Source organism: Xyrauchen texanus, chromosome 19 (genome assembly GCF_025860055.1).
Source record: "Xyrauchen texanus isolate HMW12.3.18 chromosome 19, RBS_HiC_50CHRs, whole genome shotgun sequence".
NCBI classification, from domain to species: Eukaryota; Metazoa; Chordata; class Actinopteri; order Cypriniformes; family Catostomidae; genus Xyrauchen; species Xyrauchen texanus.
The window spans coordinates 5,557,016-5,575,181 of NC_068294.1; the positions used below are offsets into that span (position 1 = coordinate 5,557,016).

The 18,166-nt window shown below is 37.5% G+C and overlaps 1 protein-coding gene across 1 annotated transcript; it reads right to left on the bottom strand.

The window, feature by feature from the left end:
- Positions 1-8,898: 8,898 nt before the first annotated feature.
- Positions 8,899-16,691, bottom strand: LOC127660172 (uncharacterized). The gene is made up of 9 exons (XM_052150281.1): positions 16,458-16,691; positions 16,074-16,150; positions 15,872-15,943; positions 15,109-15,174; positions 14,827-14,926; positions 13,903-14,030; positions 13,360-13,561; positions 10,468-10,561; positions 8,899-9,000 (listed from the first exon to the last, which is right to left on the bottom strand). The coding sequence occupies exons 1-9, from the start codon at positions 16,639-16,641 to the stop codon at positions 8,970-8,972; spliced, it is 954 nt and encodes a 317-aa protein (XP_052006241.1). The 5' UTR covers positions 16,642-16,691; the 3' UTR covers positions 8,899-8,969.
- Between the last annotated feature and the right edge of the window lie 1,475 nt (positions 16,692-18,166).

Here is an 18,166-nt window from a genome sequence, read left to right on the forward strand (position 1 = left end):
TGCCTATGTAAGTAATCCAGACAGGCGGTACGTTTAATGGGACCATTCAGCTCATTTGTATTCCAGCTAACTATATGAAGCATTTCTGTAGCCATGAATTAGCTATAGAATAGCATAAAAATATCAAGAAATCAAGTAACTGGGCATAAAACAATAAACAGAATGCACCAAAGAAATATACAGTCTACAATGGGAGAAATACCCAACCACCCTGGTCGCCATAACCCAAAAGAACACCCAATTACGCACAAAAAAGAAAAATCTCTAACAAGACATCCGCTAATAAAGAAAAAAAATAAAAATAAAAAATGAAATATAACAAAAGAAAAAAAAAAGCAATCGGGTGAACCATTCACCATCTTATGGAAAACGTGACCCAGAGAAGAACGGCAGACACAAAGTTACTGCTCCTCACTTATTATTAATATGTTAATGACCAGACCTATGAATGAACAAAATTAACAGAGAAGCTTACACTCAAATGTAAATTGTGACATTTCGTTTGCGCTAGACAATCAATATATAAGAATTAACAAATGAAGAAAAGGACAAAAACCTCTAGGACATAAAATTAATGTCAGTTTATCCTTCTTCTTTCTCCTGTGTGACCAAACCATTGAGAAAGTCTTCAACCTCCAAAAGAGACTTGAAAATGTGCTGAGTCGAACATTGCGTTAACTTCAGCTGTGCGAGGTACATTAAAAAGGTCTGAAAGCCCATTTTCTGAGATTTGTTAGTAGCCTCCAAAAAGGAACGCCACCGGTTAATAGTGAAAGCGCTATAGTACGCAAATCGGATATCTTTCCCATCCACCTTGTTGGAGATTTTCTGTAAGATCGGAGAATTAAATCACGAACCGTATAGCGTAGCATCTTCATAATGACCGTACTAGGCCTGCCAGAGTTGTTGGGAGGGTCGATGTGATGAACTCTCATTATCTCCGGTTTAGCATCGGTTTCCCAACGAAGGGAACCATACAGGTAAAGATCCAGAGATGTATGCCGTGAGATTTGTGGCTTCCACTCCTTCCGGGAGATTCATAATATGAACATTATCCCTACGGCTCCGGTCTTCCAAATCAGCTATCTTTTCCTGAAAGCTTGTCAATCTGGCGTCAGATTTGTCGTGATTTCTCTCCACTTTGCCGACCCGGCTGTTCAGACTGGAATATCAATCACGCAGTTCTCTCACCCCATTAGAGCAGCTGGAAAGCTCTGACTGACTCGTATCTAGTCTATCTTGCAAAGTTTTAAACTGTGCTTCAATAAACTCCTGCTGTTTCTCCATAGCAGAAGCAATCGTGGCGGCGAGAGAGTCAAGTCAAGTCAAGTCAATTTTATTTGTATAGTGCCTTTCACAACACACATTCCAAAGCAGCTTTACAGAAGATCAGGCATTAACAGATGATAAAACTGTAATGTCTATAATGTCGATGAATCATCATTGATAAAAATACAATTGTTAATCGTGTTTAAAAATAAGTAATTAAATAATAATTGTATTAAAAACCCCAGTGAGCAAGCTGAAGGCGACTGTGGCAAGGAACACAAAACTCCATAAGATGTTGATTAATGGAGAAAAATAACATTGGGAGAAACCAGACTCACTGTGGGGGCCAGTTCCCCTCTGACTAACATCATGAATATAATGTAAATATTACTTATGTATAGTTAAAGTCATGGTTTAAAATTATTAAACTAAGTGTTAAGGGTCAGTGTTTAAACATCGATTTTGTATGAACTGTAAGATTAATGACCAATGTCTTTGAAGTCCATCCTGGATTAATTGCAGAAGTTCACATAGATGCAATTGTCCTTGTTAATTGGCTGATGAAGGCTTTTGTTGGCAATTGATAGTATATGTATTCCATTTCAAGATCGTAGTCAATCAATAGACCGAGGTGATGAAGGCAGAGTTCAGGGATGTGAAACGCAGTTCAACCTGGCTGGTAATTTCGGCGCTGAGCTGAACCGCTGTAGTGGCCAGAACCATTTCCGGCTCCTCAGAAAAATCCTGAATGAACTCTAGTATTTGCCTCGCCTTTATACACGTATGTCCGGGGGCGGGGTATGCAAATACTGACTGCCAACTTCTCATTGTCCATCAGGGAACGGAGGTTATATTCGTAACCTAGATGTTCCCCGTCTGTAGCTCTCGGTGCAGTAGGGCTCGCAGTTTTGGAGCGGGTGTGTTTATTAGCAATAACTAACAATTATCATAGACAACCATCAATTATTAATTAATAGAACATTGATTAGAATCAATGTTACACGGGCACCAATTTATGTAGGCTCACAGGTTGGTTTGATCAGTTTTACTATCAGATATAAATTAATAATTAATGTTTATTAATTATTAATTAATAATTAAATTAAATAATAGAATTTAGTTCGTTAAATTCTATCCTCGGGGCACCACTCTTTGACAAGAGAAAAATGATAGTAAGTGACTGATCAAGTCTCATAAAATTCTACCCTGCAGATTGAGTATTTTGATCGAGAATCAAAATAATCAAAAGGGGAAGAAGTTAGTCAGATTGTTGCCATATGAACCCAACAGTAATCTGGTTACACTTGGCTTGTAACAAAAACAATTTAACAATACTGAATTAATGCAGGAGTTCTTGATGTGGCAGAGGCTGGCTTCAACACAATATTCAAACAAACAAACCAGGAATACTTATTATAATATAACAAGATTTATTATAATCAATCAGTAATGAACACTGCCAATACTAAATGAATATAACACAAAAACATAAGATGGAAATCCTAAATAAATGGTGGAGCTATATGCTAGTGTATGTGTGTGTGTCTTGAGTCGGTAACCAAGACACACAATGGCGGACTAAACTCCTCGTGAGGAACTAGTCAAAATGGAGGGCTAGGCCGGAAAGGGCGGAGCCAACGATTATGTGAAGGTATAGGGAAAGCAAGACGGCTGGATCAGATCCCACGTGCGGGTGGTAATGAGCAGACACACAAAGAAACTGAACGAAACAGGCGGGAGAATTTGAAAAACACCAGCTTTGATTCGCACATAAACCGCGGTGCTGCTCGCTCCGTGAATTTCCGTGTGTGGGTGTGAGAGAGGGAGAGAGAGAGAGAGAGAGAGCGAACAAACAGGGGTTCATGCAATTTAACAGCGGAGACACGCTGGTAACAGTGCGATTGAATCATTGATTCAGATCACTCAATAAATTAACATTTCCCCAAAAATGACGATCTCATAACTCCAAACAGCAATCAGCGATCGTAGTTAAATGTACAGTTGTAAACAAAACATTAAACGTTCAACGATCGTAGTTAACATACAAATGAAAACAAAAAATCAAACATTTAGCAATCAAATATATATGATTTAGGTTTATAAGAAAAGTCAGTTTCTAAACTAAATCTGCCCAGATATCAAGCCTTACTTGTGAAATCCTGTGTGATTTAAGCAGGGTTTTCTGTTGGATTCCTGTTGCATTGAGCGGTCAGGAGAAAACAATCTGGATTCCGTCCTTGGTCTCAAAGCTCGTCGGCGAAAAGACGCGTCTCTGCGTTGTTTTTCGGGTCCGGTGATCGCGAGAAACGCGAGAGGTAGTCAACGTTGAGGGAAAACGATTGAGAAGGGAAGCTGGTCGCCTTTTCCGTTTTCCATATAATTTTCTGTTGTTTCACAGTGAAATGAACTGGTTGTACACTACACGACTGGAACAAAGCTAATTTAATCTTACTCTACCGTAGCCAAATGGTGAGGTTTAGAAAAACGTGGTCTTTCTTTGTCGAGATGGATGGATTCCTTGGTGTAGATGTCTCTTTAGAGCACAGCGAAGCTGTAGGTGTAACAGTCAGACTGGATGCAGAGAGAGAGAGATCTCAAATGAGTGCGCTAGTTTTGTTAAGAAGATGACGTCATCTGTCATAGGCCGCTTTTGACCAATGACGTCTGAGATTGAGTCCATGGGCGGGACTTCCGTCTGGCTGCGATGCATTCTGGGAAATAGAGTTCAATGTCTCACCTTTGATCATAGAACAAAGGGCCATGCTGTCTCTGCTGCCATTTTCAGTGGGGCAAGGCCCTACAGTGCCCTCCTCAGCGACGTCAGCTCATCATGCACCTCCGGGAAAAATGGGACTGGGAGTGGGCGTGGCCGTAAGCGCCGCCCGGACCCCAGGAACCAGTAATCCAACCGCGATGACTGTGGGGAGGACGGGGGGTTCCAGTCCAAGCCCACTCTGGCGGCGGCTCAGGAAAGCATGTCGGACATCTGAGCGTCAGTCTCAGCTTGGGCCTGCTGGCCCGAAGGCGGCAGCCCAAGGGAGTCATCCGCGTCAGACGCCGCGCTCTCCGATGCAGCGGCGAGCTCATCCACTTCGGGCTGTAGAGGATAGGCGAGCTGGCTGTGAAGCAAGCCGCTGTTGCCTCGAGCAACATTTAATTTTGTTAAATAACTAGGGTTTTTGATATTCTTAAACGATAAGGTAATTTTTTATTAGAATAAATGATGAGACATTCAATGTCTCTTCACAAATTTGGACAGTTTTAAAATATTTCTTGTTGCATAGTACTCTCAAAGACATTATTGGTGAAGCAAAAACGTGTGTGAAAAACACTTTGGTTTAAAGTCACTTCATAGACTTCAATGCATTCTGCAGAGCTGATGCGAGTCACGAGAAAGAACCTTAATGCCTATAAATATCACTCACTTTTCACATTAATCATTGCTCTTCACAATCAGAAAAGAGACCGATTATGGTTTCAAAATGACGAATTTCTCCGAAAGGCGAGGAGTTTCGATCCCTGATATAAATTTTTTTTTTTCCATACACTTATTTATTTTGTGGAATTTTAAAATTTCTCACGGCACACCTGACAATCTTTCACGGCACACTAGTGTAACCACAGTGGTTGGGAAACACTGGTCTAAGTGATGTTAACAGAAATGTTAATGTCTGAATAGAAAGTTTGTTTTTTATGGTAATTGCAGGATTTGGACCATAAACAATCACATAATTGTCTAAATGACCAGCCCTTTTAAACAGCACATAATTCTTGCTTTAAGCTTTACAAACAGCTTGCTTTACATTCCTGTAGCTCAACTAGTAGAGCGTGGTGCTAAAAATGCCAAGGCTGTGGGTTTGATTCCCAGATGAACACTACACTGTATACTTTGAATCCAAAGTATGCTCTGGAAACAAGTGTGCCAACTGACAGAAGGAACAAATCACTATGAACATCTAATAACGACAAAGCAGAGTGAAAAGTAATTATAGTTGCATAATATGAAATTTTTGAAATATAGACTAAAAATCTGAGCTATAGATTCCAAGATATTTTTTTTACTGGGTCATTCTAAATTTCTGTTGCACTTCCATCATTTTCAAAAATGAAACTCATCAATCCTACAGTCTTATGTATATAAATTATGTATATTTTATTTTGTATCTACGTTGCAGTGAATTGCTACTACTAGAACATGCACAGACATACAGAGTTAAGCGTGTGGACATGCTGCTGCACAAATAGACATTACAAACAATCCCCCAACAAAGCAGAGAAGCTGCACAAAATAACACAAAACACAACCCAACTGTCATGGATCCACCGGGCTCTCTCTCCCTCACTGCCGCACTGTGATCACTCTCCCGAGTTTTAATTACCCTCACCTGCACGTCAACAGAACGGCAATCGTGGACTGCATATATATCCCGCTCATACTCTCAGTCAGTCTGTTCTCATCATTGTTCTCACAAAGACTATGCCCTAGCATACAACCCTAGCCCTTCTATACTTACCTGCTGAAATACTTGTCTTTTGTTTCCCGTGCCCGAGATTACTGCTTGTTTCATCCTCTGTCCATTCCTCTGTCTCTGAGATTTCTCTCCATGACAGCAACAAAGCAGATCTATTGCCAACACTTTTGTACTGCTGCTGCTCTGAAAAGCCATGTGCACAGAGTGTACGCTAGCTAGTTTTAAATCTATGCGTGCCTGGGCCTGTTTGAGTGAATGGCTTAAACAGCTAGTGATCAAACTCATAATGTGTACCTGGACCTTGAAAGGCCAGAGCTAATTTAAATAGTGACTTAGTGTCTAGCTATGGGTGGATTTATTTAATCTAATGACTTAAAATAGCGATATGTGCCACTGCCCAGGGGAGTAGATTAAGGGGATGAGGGGGAGGTAACCCCCCCAACAATCAAAACAAGCAAGTACAGTACACCCCCCCCCCCCCAATATGTACTGTATACCATGATCATTGGAAACATGCTGCAACCCCAATGTCCAGTCCAAATCTATGCCCTTGCCACTGCCTGATTTGACTATGACTTACCTTGTTAAAGACGTGCTTCTATGTGTCATGACCAAAAGCAGACATTACCATGCAAGTTGATAGAAGAAAATCCCCAGCAAATAGTAAATAGCATTTTCAGAGAACAAACTCTCACAGCGAGCTGCATTGAAACCTGCTTATCTGTAAAAATGAGCAATTTAAATGGTAGACAAAGAGAACCTATCATAGAGTTGCATGGGAGAAGTTATGCACTGAAGTTTAGAATTTAAGATTAGGGGTTTGTTTCAATCCCTAACCATAACCACTTATACATATAATGTGGATAGCATAGCTCAGATCATTTGATGTTGGATGAATGTTTGAATTCATATTGAAAGCTCTGACTTTTTAATGTAGAGTTTGTACCTTGGAAAATATGAGGACATTTGAAACATAGTTGAGATCTCTTCTGAAACTCTAGAGACGACACTTTTGCTCAGGAGAAATCCAGTGATCAAATAATCCACCTTATTAGTATCAATAGTTTATGAGATGATCTGGAGTCAATGTTTGTGTTTATTGTGTCACACAATAAAAACCGCACATGCATGTTTGATTTCTAATTAATCACTTTTGCCAACAAGCTGCAGCTTCCTGATTACTTACCAGCTTTATTTATCAAGAAAGATAACTGATCAATGAAAAACACCCTTACATTTTGTATTTGCATGCAGCATTAAGTTTCTGTCAAATTTATATGTAAATTAATATTTGCACATTTACAAGCAATTCATCATAATATTTTTTTTCTGTCAGGGCTATAATTTCAATGAGCGTTTCACAGAAGCGAAAGAGCATGGCGGACAAGTCAACTGAGACAACTGCTAAGTGCTGAGCAGGAGCGGAGGAGAAAAAAGCTTAAAAGATTGCATAAAAAAAGCTACATTTAAACAGTGAGAGTGGTACTCAGATTGTGGTTATGAATCTATCATAGAGATTCTATTATAGCATTGTGTTTAAGCTAGGGCTGAAACAATTAGTGAACGTTATCGGCAACATTGGCAATAAAAAAATTGACAATTTTTGTTGTTGAATAGTCGTTTGATCACATTAAACATGATGACGCATGAGAGCAGCACTGCAGCTCGCACCTGACTGAAGAGAGGAAGAATCACACAGTTCACAGTCCTGATGCACTTTAAACTTTCACTGCTTCAGGTGATGTAGATCGCAAAGTATGAGGGAATTATAATGCAATTATTATAACGCAAAAATACAAAATAAGTAAATACAGAAGCACTCTCGTTGTGGAATAAGTGGAGCTGGTGATGGCGCTAAATGCAGTTATATTTATTAAATAGCTTTATTAAAGTTCTAAAAATATGGAAGCAGATCATGTAAATATCTACACAATCCAAAACTCTGTCCTGATCTAAGGGCAAGAGATTGAAACTGCACATGGCTGATGCACACTCTGGGGTGGGGACGCTCGTCCCTCGAGTACGCACTTGCGCAGCTAGATTATAACATGATGGCTTGCGACTTATTGAATCATAATATATATGTCACTGTGCATTTCTTATTGTGAAGAAAATTGTCAATATGCAGCTTTATAAGAGTTGTTTTTTGTGAGTTAAAATGGATTGACGTGAAGAGAAAGGTGAGAGAGGAAGTCTTACCTCTTATCCCCATTATACACTGAAACAAAATATGTTTTTGATTTGTTTTTGTTTTGGCTTGTTTTCCAATATAAATATCTAAAACTTCTTTAAAACAATCTACCCCTTACAGAAAAAACACATGGACTTCACATGTGCAAAATCTCATGTGGTCACATGTGACCACATGCTCATGTGATTTTGCACATATGAAATTTAACATGTAAAACATGGTAAAAGCACATGTGAAAAATGTGTTTCACATGTGTTTTGAACATGGGAAATGTGTGCTTTTGGAACATTTACACATGTGAAACACATGAGCTTACATGTGAAACCCATGAAATCACATGTGAAACGTAAAATTTCCATATGAAACCTTTAATCACATGTGAAACCCATGAGATCACATGTGAACCCCATGAGATCACATGTGAACCGTAAAATTCCTATGTGAAACCTTTAATCACATGTGAAACCCATGAGATCACATGTGAAATGTAAAATTCCCATGTGAAACCTTTAATCACATGTGAAACCCATGAGATCACATGTGAACCGTAAAATTCCCATGTGAAACCTTTAATCACATGTGAAACCCATGAGATCACATGTGAAATGTAAAATTCCCATGTGAAACCTTTAATCACATGTGAAACCCATGAGATCACATGTGAAACGTAAAATTCCCATGTGAAACCCATGAGATCACATGTGAAACCCATGGAATAACATTTGAAACCCATCAACAATCTACCGGTATGTTAAATCTACACCCCATGTAAACCTGTAACTTCATGTGAATCCATGTAAAAATCATTAAGCAATATACCACAGAAAGGCCTATAGCCATGTTTCCCAACATTAAAACAAATAATTCAAATTGAGCTTTTATTTCATTTCAAAATATGCAATACAAATTGAATGTTCAAAACAAACAAAGCAAAACCAAATTAAAATTAAACATAAATACATAAAAAGCCTCTAAAACGCAGGTGTATACGTGTGTGTGTGTGTGTGGGGGGTGTGCGTTTGTGAAAGTGTGTTGTCTCAGTCCTCTGTGTCTCCTGCAGCAGGCATCCTGTTTTGGGATAGAAAAAGATCAAAGATTAGGGCAGTGCAAACCATAGACTGTAAAAAATATGGACTTAGTGTCCGTGACGTCACCCGTAGGTTTCTGAAGAGTGTTTTTGAAGCCTAAAGTGGGTGGGGCTTAAAGGAGAACGCATTTGAGGGAACAGCTCCGTGTTGCAAGCACCGATCCGGTTCGTTTTTCTTTCTTTCTATAGACAGTACTCACAAAGGTGTAACGATCAAGATTAACTTAAAAATTGCCCGGAGTTCTCCTTTAATAATTAATTATTATTAATAGGGCTGCACGATTTGGGGAAAATGTCATATTGCAATTATTGAGGTCAATATTGCGATTGCGATATAATTAACAAATAGGCCTATTTAAACAAATATTATATCCAACATTACAGTGATTCAGTCATTACAAGTGAAAGCTATCAATTTTTAAAAAAAAATGTATTAGGCTTTAAAAAATAACAGCTTTTAATTTAAGTGAACTTTAAACAATCTTCACATAAACCCATAATAAATGTCATATTTGCCTGTGCCCTTCCTGTCTTACAGGTATACAGAAATTGAATAAAGTTATCAAACGGTCTGCATAAATTATATATAGACTAGGCCCTAATCCTTATTAAAGCTACAAAGGTTCTTTAGTCAAGAGCAGTGAGTAATTGTCTCTATTCAATTTGTTCTTTGATTAACTTTACTGACAGAAAGCATTATTGTATGCTCCCTTTAAGAGCAGCCGCTGTTGACAGAGACGCGGCTCTTACACACGCCTCATTCTCTCACAACTCTTTACGTCCATCATAAGACTGCTCTTATGTTATGAAGATACTCGACAAAACGATATTTTGGAATAATTGTGTGTGTTATTGTTCGTTCAAGCGCGAAAGAGAACTGTATTCTGGCACGCGGTCTGTGCATGCGTACGATACTGCCGCACATCTTTCTGTGAGTCACAGTCAGGACATTCACAGGCAGCGGTCTCTTTTGACTTGAATGGTTTAAAGGCATTCGCAAGAATAAGAACGGGATTATGTAACACTAGCCAAAGGATGACAAAAAAAATAACAGATGCTGCGTTAATTGCGTTACCAGGCCTAATTTGTTTATTTCATATAAAATCGCGGCATTTTGCGTCATATGCATGGGCTTGACATTGCGATTACGATTGCGATATGATTAATCGCGCAGCACTAATTATTCATTTGTAATGTTATTATGTCATTAAACGTTTTACGTGAATATGCTATGGAAACAAAAAATGCTGGCGAACAGCAATGCCGTTTTCATCTTGCTTAAACAACTGTATAAGAGTGGTGCGTCTCTTTTATAAAAAGCACTATTGACAATTTGTGAATAGATCACAATATAGACTGAGGAATAAACTGAGTCCTCAGTCCTCGCGCATGTCGGATTCGCAAATGTGAACAGACCACACTTGGATGTTGGATCGTCTGAATATTACCTTTCTGCTCGTCTCCTCAGATCTTTTAACTTTTGTGCCATGCAGACCTTGATCTCAGTGCCTCCGATGCCTGGGTGCCTCTTTTTGACATGGTCTATAAGAAATGAGATTGATTACATTCAAATTTGACAACCAGTTTGACATGACGTGACATAACTGCCAAATTCAAACTGTGCTTTCACTCTATGGCTGGCGCTGATGGACGCGCTCAGCGCTTGTCATATATAAAAACTATTGATAAAAGATATTCAGACATGCGTACACTGTAAAAAATTTAACGTAAAATCAACAGTAACTTACTGGCAACAAATATCCAGCAAGCTTCAGTATTTTATTCCACGGTAAAATTACTGTAAATCTGACTACAGTAGTTCACAGCATACTGTATAATAACTTACAGTATATTTATACTGTAAAATTAATTACAGTTCTTGTTTTTGCACTGTATTTTAAAACACTGTAAAGTTACTATGCAGTATAATTGATTACGGTAGTTTTTATATTCACATATTATAGTTTTTATATTCACATATATACATATTATGACTAAATACAATCTGTTACACGCTTAAAAAGAATGAAATATAAAGACTTGTATGCACAAATATTTCACAGTTATATTACTAATTATAAGATGTCACATCAATTATGACAACACTCAGAAGTCCATTTAAAAACTTTTATTAAAATTTAATTCATTAAACTGTAAAAACATTCTCCAGTCCAGACTTCGAAGGGCCAATGCAGATCCCAGATTTTTGCTGCCTATAGAGAACAAAACAAAAATTTAGTTGCACTACAGCTTGGCAGACATCAATGTGATAAACAGCTTTCATTTAATTTACAGTATATGGAACCACAATACATTGAACCAGGAGATAAGCCAAAACTTAATACCTTTAAATGAGAATGAAACTATGTGAGTGTGAGTACATTTTTGGGTGTACTATCCCTTTAAACTAAATTCTAAGATCCTGATCTCCTCGATCCATGTTAAAAGCTAAAACCGCTCTAATTTGATGTATTTGAATGTGTTCTTCAATAGCTGAAAATTACTTACCTCTGTATTAACCATAAGAGCGATACTCATCAGCCGCTGCAATGTCGAACAACTACATACACGCTGAAAGAGATGAAAAACATATTCAACACTGCATAAACCTACGGAGATCTTCGTTTCACAATGAATCCTCTTTCTTAATGACCCTGATCTTTTTAACACATAATTGCATTAAAGATGACTGAATACATGTACAGTAGGTGTAAATGCGTGTATGCTATCAGGCCAATCGGTATCTGTGCTAGTAGGCCTATGCTAAATAATAAGTTACAGATATTAATGGTCATTTTAAAGTGGTTCAAAAGGATTTATCATAACATGATTTTGTAGGAATTGTAATTAGACACTAAAGAGAGTAGGCCTACCAATTAAAACTAATTTGAGATCGCTTGGGGTCCTGACAGAGACCCGATTTCGAGGAGAACCTGATTTGTCACAAATAAGAAATGAGAAGCACCCAAGGTGACAAAAACGGAGATTATAATGACCATTGTCGTGAATATCAAACGAATATCAAATATACAACTAAATTAACCTCAGTCCGTTGGCAGTGGCTGTTTCCAGACATTAATAAACTAATATACAGTAGTGTACTTGAAGTGAATGAAAACGAGTGAGCAAAATCGAACCCTGTGAACGTCTGGTCTGAAGGATGCCGAGACGCGGAATTCATTCGGCGCGACTTTCACCGACTGTGTAATTCACTTTAAGTGTACATCGGTTGTACTCACGTTATAAATGTATAATATGATTGAAAACACTGTGGTTGTCCCTTCAAGTCGTGGATAACATAGGTCGATTTCGAACATAGCCTTGTAGGGGTAACGTAACGTTAACGGGCGATATGAGGCCTTGATTGTGACAGGCCACACGCACGCACACGGTGTAAGTTAACGTTACACACAAATGTTCAGAAAAAATAACATTTCGATTTACTTTGTTCTAAACTTGAAATTATTAACTAACATTAACAGCAAACCTTGTGATAACTAGTATTTGGCTAACTGGCAAGAATGTTTGCGTTACAAAGCAAACGTTATCTTTATATCAAAATCACCACCGATTATTTAATGGTAAAACGAATATCTTCACATTTGGGGTGAAACGTTTAGAAATACACATCTTTAAAATATTGAATACAAATAGAATTTTACATCTCACCTGGCTGACGGTTTAGATGATTGGTTGCCAGGTATACCCATTGCGATTTCGCTCTTTGTGTAATTAAGTGTGCAATTAGAAAGCAAAATACTAATAATAAAAAAAATCATGGGAAATGATTTTATCTATTTTGCATTACCTATGTTATTGATCATTGGATGGGAATCACATCTCCCACCCAAAAAAGTGTAGGCTAAACCTATTAGATTAGTTGGGTCTGTGACAAAATCTGGCAACCATAAAGACACGCAATTAAAAAACACCCACATAAATGTTTAACTTTTTTTTTAACTATATACTAAATGCCTTCATATATGGGTTCCCTTATGAAACAATGTATTGTAAAATTCCTAAGCTGAAATTACCTCAATAAACCAAAAAAACGTCCTCTGTCGGGGCTTGTCTGAAACAATACTGTCATCAATTTAACAGTAATATAAGGATTACTGTTATTATTGTCCAACTCTGTTTTTTTTTTTCAAAGAATAGCATAAATTGACAGCAACTTTCCTGTAAATAGTTTCTACAGTAGACAAAGCTGGAAATACAGCAATAATACTGTAAAATCTATGAAATTGACAGCAACATACTGTAAACTGTTTCTACAGTAAACTTTCACTGAAAATACAGCAATATTACTGTGAAAACAACAGAAATCATTTACAGTGTACCAATTATTAGCTGCACTATTTCTAGGTCAAGGCTCTTTCTTTTTTCACCAACAACCCCTTTTTTTCCAGTGACGGAGCATGTTGCCATCTCTTCGAAAGAGAAGATGGAGTCCATAAGAGTTCTGGTTAACTTTTTGTAACCCTCACATCTTTGAGCATGATCCAAAGCAACTGGGTTCATTAAGTCAGTCACAGACTTGTTCTGCAAAGCAAAAGATAAAAGAAAAAATAGAATACATTCACAGAATTGTCAACATTGTGTTTGTTGTTTTCTAATGATAAAATCACAATTAACTTTCTGTTTACATCTTTCACTGGGCAGCAAAAATCTACCTTTAAACTTGAAAGAAAATGAAGATTTGCCATTTATCGTGATTATTATTGATATCAACTGATATGAAATTGTTTTGGCTTTTATGAGTGAGTCATTAAATCATTAATTCAAACCAATTAAATTCATACATTTCTTTTAAATAGATTAAAGAAATTGAAAATGAAATGGTCCTCAACTGAAATCACTTCTCCTGACTATGTAAATTATACCTTTATCTCTCCTGCTTGGTTAGAAGTGGGTACTGGATGGGTGTTAGACGTGGGTACTGGGTGGCTGGGGGTTGACTGAGCTGCCTGAATGGCATCTTTGACCGCTTGTGTGATTGTATCAACAAGTCCTACGTTCAAATCAAAGGAATGAACAGTCAACACACACATCAACCGAAGTTTTGACTTATTAGTTTTAATATTTATATTATTAAAATATTATAACCAGTACCTCCAGTTTTTCACTATTAATGTAAACACAGATATCAGATACCAGTAATGTCTAAAGAAAATGTAATAGGTGTAAAAAAAAAATATGGTCAAAAAATCAGATCTGTGCATTAAGACTTGCAGAGTAAACGCAGCCATAGTGTCCCTATAGTTAAAGTTGTAAATTACAACTAATACCGATTCGATACCAGCAGTTTTTTTTTTTAAATCAAGTAGAATTTCTATAACTATGTTGAACTGATAATCTGAACATTTAGTTGGGAACAAATAAGAGACAATAAGTGTAACACTAAATCTGGTAAAACGTTACACATTGCTCTTTGTATTGTTGTGAAATACATTAATGAAAAACAAGATAACAAAAATCAAAAGGATCAATCATTTTTTATATAGCCTACTATAAAATTTACATGTAATCGCACTTAAATCGAGATGGCTTATCGCGATTTCGAAATCGCAAAGACTGCGATTATCTTTTACGCGCAGCTCATCATTGATATACTGGCTCTGTAAAGCGGCTCCGTCTGAAAGCACCGTGAGTGCGGCACAGTACAGTGCGGCACAAAGCGTATGGGTGCACATTTCTTGAAATTACCACCACAAAATCAGTCATTTTGATTGCAAAACTCTCTAGGAGAAAAGGAAAAAAAATTGCAAAATGCATTACTGGTGGAATTGTAAAATGGAAATGCTTACCCTCTTGCATTTGAAAGTTTAATTTTCGCAAACGCCTTATCTCCTTTTCCTTGGTTTTTAGCCTCTCTTCAAGCTCCTTTACCTCATTTCTGAAGTCTCTCTAGAAAGAGGAAAAGTGTACAAGATAAAGAAAATAGAGAAAGCCACTTGAAGTGCTGAAGAACTTTCTAGAATCTTGTAATTGTGAAAAGATATCTCTGTTATCTGTTGCTCAGGAAGAGACAACTAATGAATTGTGTTTTGTTTTCTCTCACCATGTACTGTTTGTTTGTTTACATTTACCTTTGGCCGTTTTGGAGTCCAGACTGAAGCCTGCTCTGGAGTCATGGCGTTTGAGTCATCCTCTGTCTGAAAAACAAGTGTATGGAGTGTAAAGGGTCAGCAGTAATTATGAATAATAACACAGGTACCATCAAAAATAGTTTGAAGCTCAAGTGTGTAAAAACTTCTATGATAAACATATGACCAGTGGCATCTTGTGGAGGCAAGGGAGGCACAGCCTACCCAAGAGTTTGATGTAAAAATGGGAGAAGGTGATGCTCCTTAGCAATCAAGACATCGGCCTTGTGCCGTTCTCACGGCTCTCACCCCGTCCTGCTTGTCACACCAAGTTTTCATGGGACTCAAGACTTCAACTATGCTTCACTAAACGGTCCAGTGCGCTCACACAGACATTTAAGAAGGGATGGATTGCCTTCAAGTGATAGGTGAGTGAAATTATATTTGTATTGTGTTGTATGTGTATTTTTCCTCAATGTCTGTCTAGAAGAGACAAAATAAGCCATTTAAATCAGTTACGCAAATAATAATAATCATTGTCATTATCATTAACAGCAGGGGATGCCCAGACATTACAATTTAGTGTGCCTCCTCTATTTTAAAACCCATGAGCTGCCACTGCGATTTGAAAATGGAGCATGTCAGCTCAACATTACTGCATATGACATACAACAAATCATCAGTTAATTATATTTAACTGAATTAAAATAAAAGGTCATTGTACAGGTAGAGACTAGATGAACATGTGTTTGGACACCATCTGCACCTGATGTTGAGGAGTCTCATCCTCGTCATCGGAGTGAGTAATGTTAGGCCAATCTTCCTCAATATCTATAGTCTGACAAAACAGCAAGTGCATTACAAAGGGGAATAGAAGACAGAAGAGAATGTAATTAAGACTTAGAATAGAATAGAAAGTAATAGAAGTAGGCTATTACTTATAACATATCGTTATAACATAACGTTACCTTTGGTTTTGATGGAGTCGCCATTTTGTGCTTCTCTATCCACTGAGACTCGGCCTTTTTTAATTGCCCAAGGCTCTCTGTATTCAAACAAAGCAAAAGTGATTATAAGTGTTAAGCAGAATCTTGAACATATATTAAAAACCGTGAGAAAAAAAATGAATCAAAAGCACGTATTATTTCTTAAATAGCGAGGCTAATACAGTAACTTTAATCTTGTTCGCAACCTTGCTTAGCTCAATACGTCACGATCACTTAACGGATCTAACGATACAAAATCGATGTCTGAAGCCTGAAGGTTAAGTAGTGAGCTAACAGTGAGCATGGGCATCATCATCGACCATAAAAATTATAACGTTAAGGCTAAATATTAATTGATTCACTTACCGTTTACAGCGAGTATTTGGGCCGGAAAAGCTTTCCAGCCGCATTTAGGTGGTTTTACTCCAACCGCTCCGTGTTCCACCAGGCCAATCCTCTTTGGGTCATTCAACATTTTTTTGTCCTTTACATGCTTCTCCAAGCCCTCACTTACTCGGTTTTCTTTTACCCATTTTATGAGCACATACATGGCTGCAGATTTCTTGACTTCTATCTCTTATACTATTTCTACTAATGTTAAGTTACGTACGTAAGTTACTTATTTCTACTTCGATTTGCCTCAGCAACGGGCAGCAAAAAGAGCGCCAATCGTAGCCAATCAGATCCGTCGAAGAAAAAAAAAAACTTCACTCGCGTCATTTCTGTCGTTAGGCGCGGCCCCACATGCACACTGTGAAAGAAGAGTTGAAGTTAAAGGATTTTAAAATGGAGCCGTCTGAGAAAAAAATGAGATTTTACAGAAGATATTTGCGCGATGACAACGAACCCTTACCCCGGACGACAAAATACCGTATGGAAAAAATTGGTAATGTGATCTACTAAGCGACAGCGCAGACCGATCCTTTAATAAAATTTAAGATCATAAATATTAATTGGGATTACTAACATCATAATTATAATTTTACGATGTCTTACATTTGGGGATGAAAAAACAGGAATATATATATATTTATAGGCCTACTATTTTTTTGAGGGGAAATTGTCAGATAACGTTAGCGTGATCTTGCTATTAGTCTAACGTTATTTAACTTGTGCTATTACCCATCAGAATCAAGTGTTTCAGAGAGCTGAGTAATAAAAGTCGACCATATGTTGTATTTGCAAGTTTCAAATACCAGAACACCTAACGTTAATATTATTGACTTTATTTCAGATCCCAGTGATGATGGAGACAGGTAAATAAATAAATATATCTGTAACGTAAAGTCCTGTTTATCCTATTTTTGGATTCATTAGAGATATTTATGCAAATATGAATTACACTGAAATAAACAATGTCTTTGCAGCTGTGATTCTGATTCAATTGAAGATGACAGCATCATGAATCATCCAGAGGTAAGATCACATTTGCACATTTATGAGGGCTGTACTAACTGCAAAATTCATGTATTCATTGAACTCACTTACTGCATTGACATTTATTATTTTCTCCCCTCAGATGTCTCTTGATGACCATGCTGGCAAAGACAGTTCCTCTTGTTTGGACTCTGACTTTCGAATTTGAAATGTTTTTTTCATAAGCATCTAGCATTTTGCATCTTGCAAATAGTTAAGTGGTCTTATGTGATGTTTAGGATGATCTCTCAGAGGCACGAGTTGTGCTTATGAAGCTTAATATAAAGTTGTCTTTATAAAACGTTTTTTGGTTTGTTTTTTCAGCAACCCAGTAAGCATGCTGTAGATGACAGTGATGAGGAAGAGTGGAGACTGAATGATGAACCTGAAGTAGGTTAACTCACTCTTTTTTTCATATCTAGCTCTTATAATAATTGAGATTAAGCTTAACTTTAAATGATTGGTGCATATTGTCTCTCCTCTTTTACAGCAATCCATTGATGACCATGCAAATAGAGACAGTGATGGCGCAGGTGCTGCAAGTTTAGACTCTGACTTTGAGGTGCGTTCAAAGTTTTTACTTCTGAGAAATAGTGATATTTCTCACCATCCATTTAGACCATGTTGTTAACCATGAGTAAAAAGCGCAGACGACATCA

What these genes read in the sequence shown, in the direction of transcription:
- LOC127660172 (XM_052150281.1), bottom strand. Translation starts at nt 16,641, where the DNA reads ATGTATGTGCTCATAAAATGGGTAAAAGAAAACCGAGTAAGTGAGGGC. An exon ending in AAACTTTCAAATGCAAGAGG is followed by an intron (nt 14,031 to 14,826) that starts GTAAGCATTTCC and finishes ATTTGAACGTAG; the next exon opens with GACTTGTTGATACAATCACA. An exon ending in AATAGTGCAGCTAATAATTG is followed by an intron (nt 10,562 to 13,359) that starts GTACACTGTAAA and finishes CATTTCTTATAG; the next exon opens with ACCATGTCAAAAAGAGGCAC.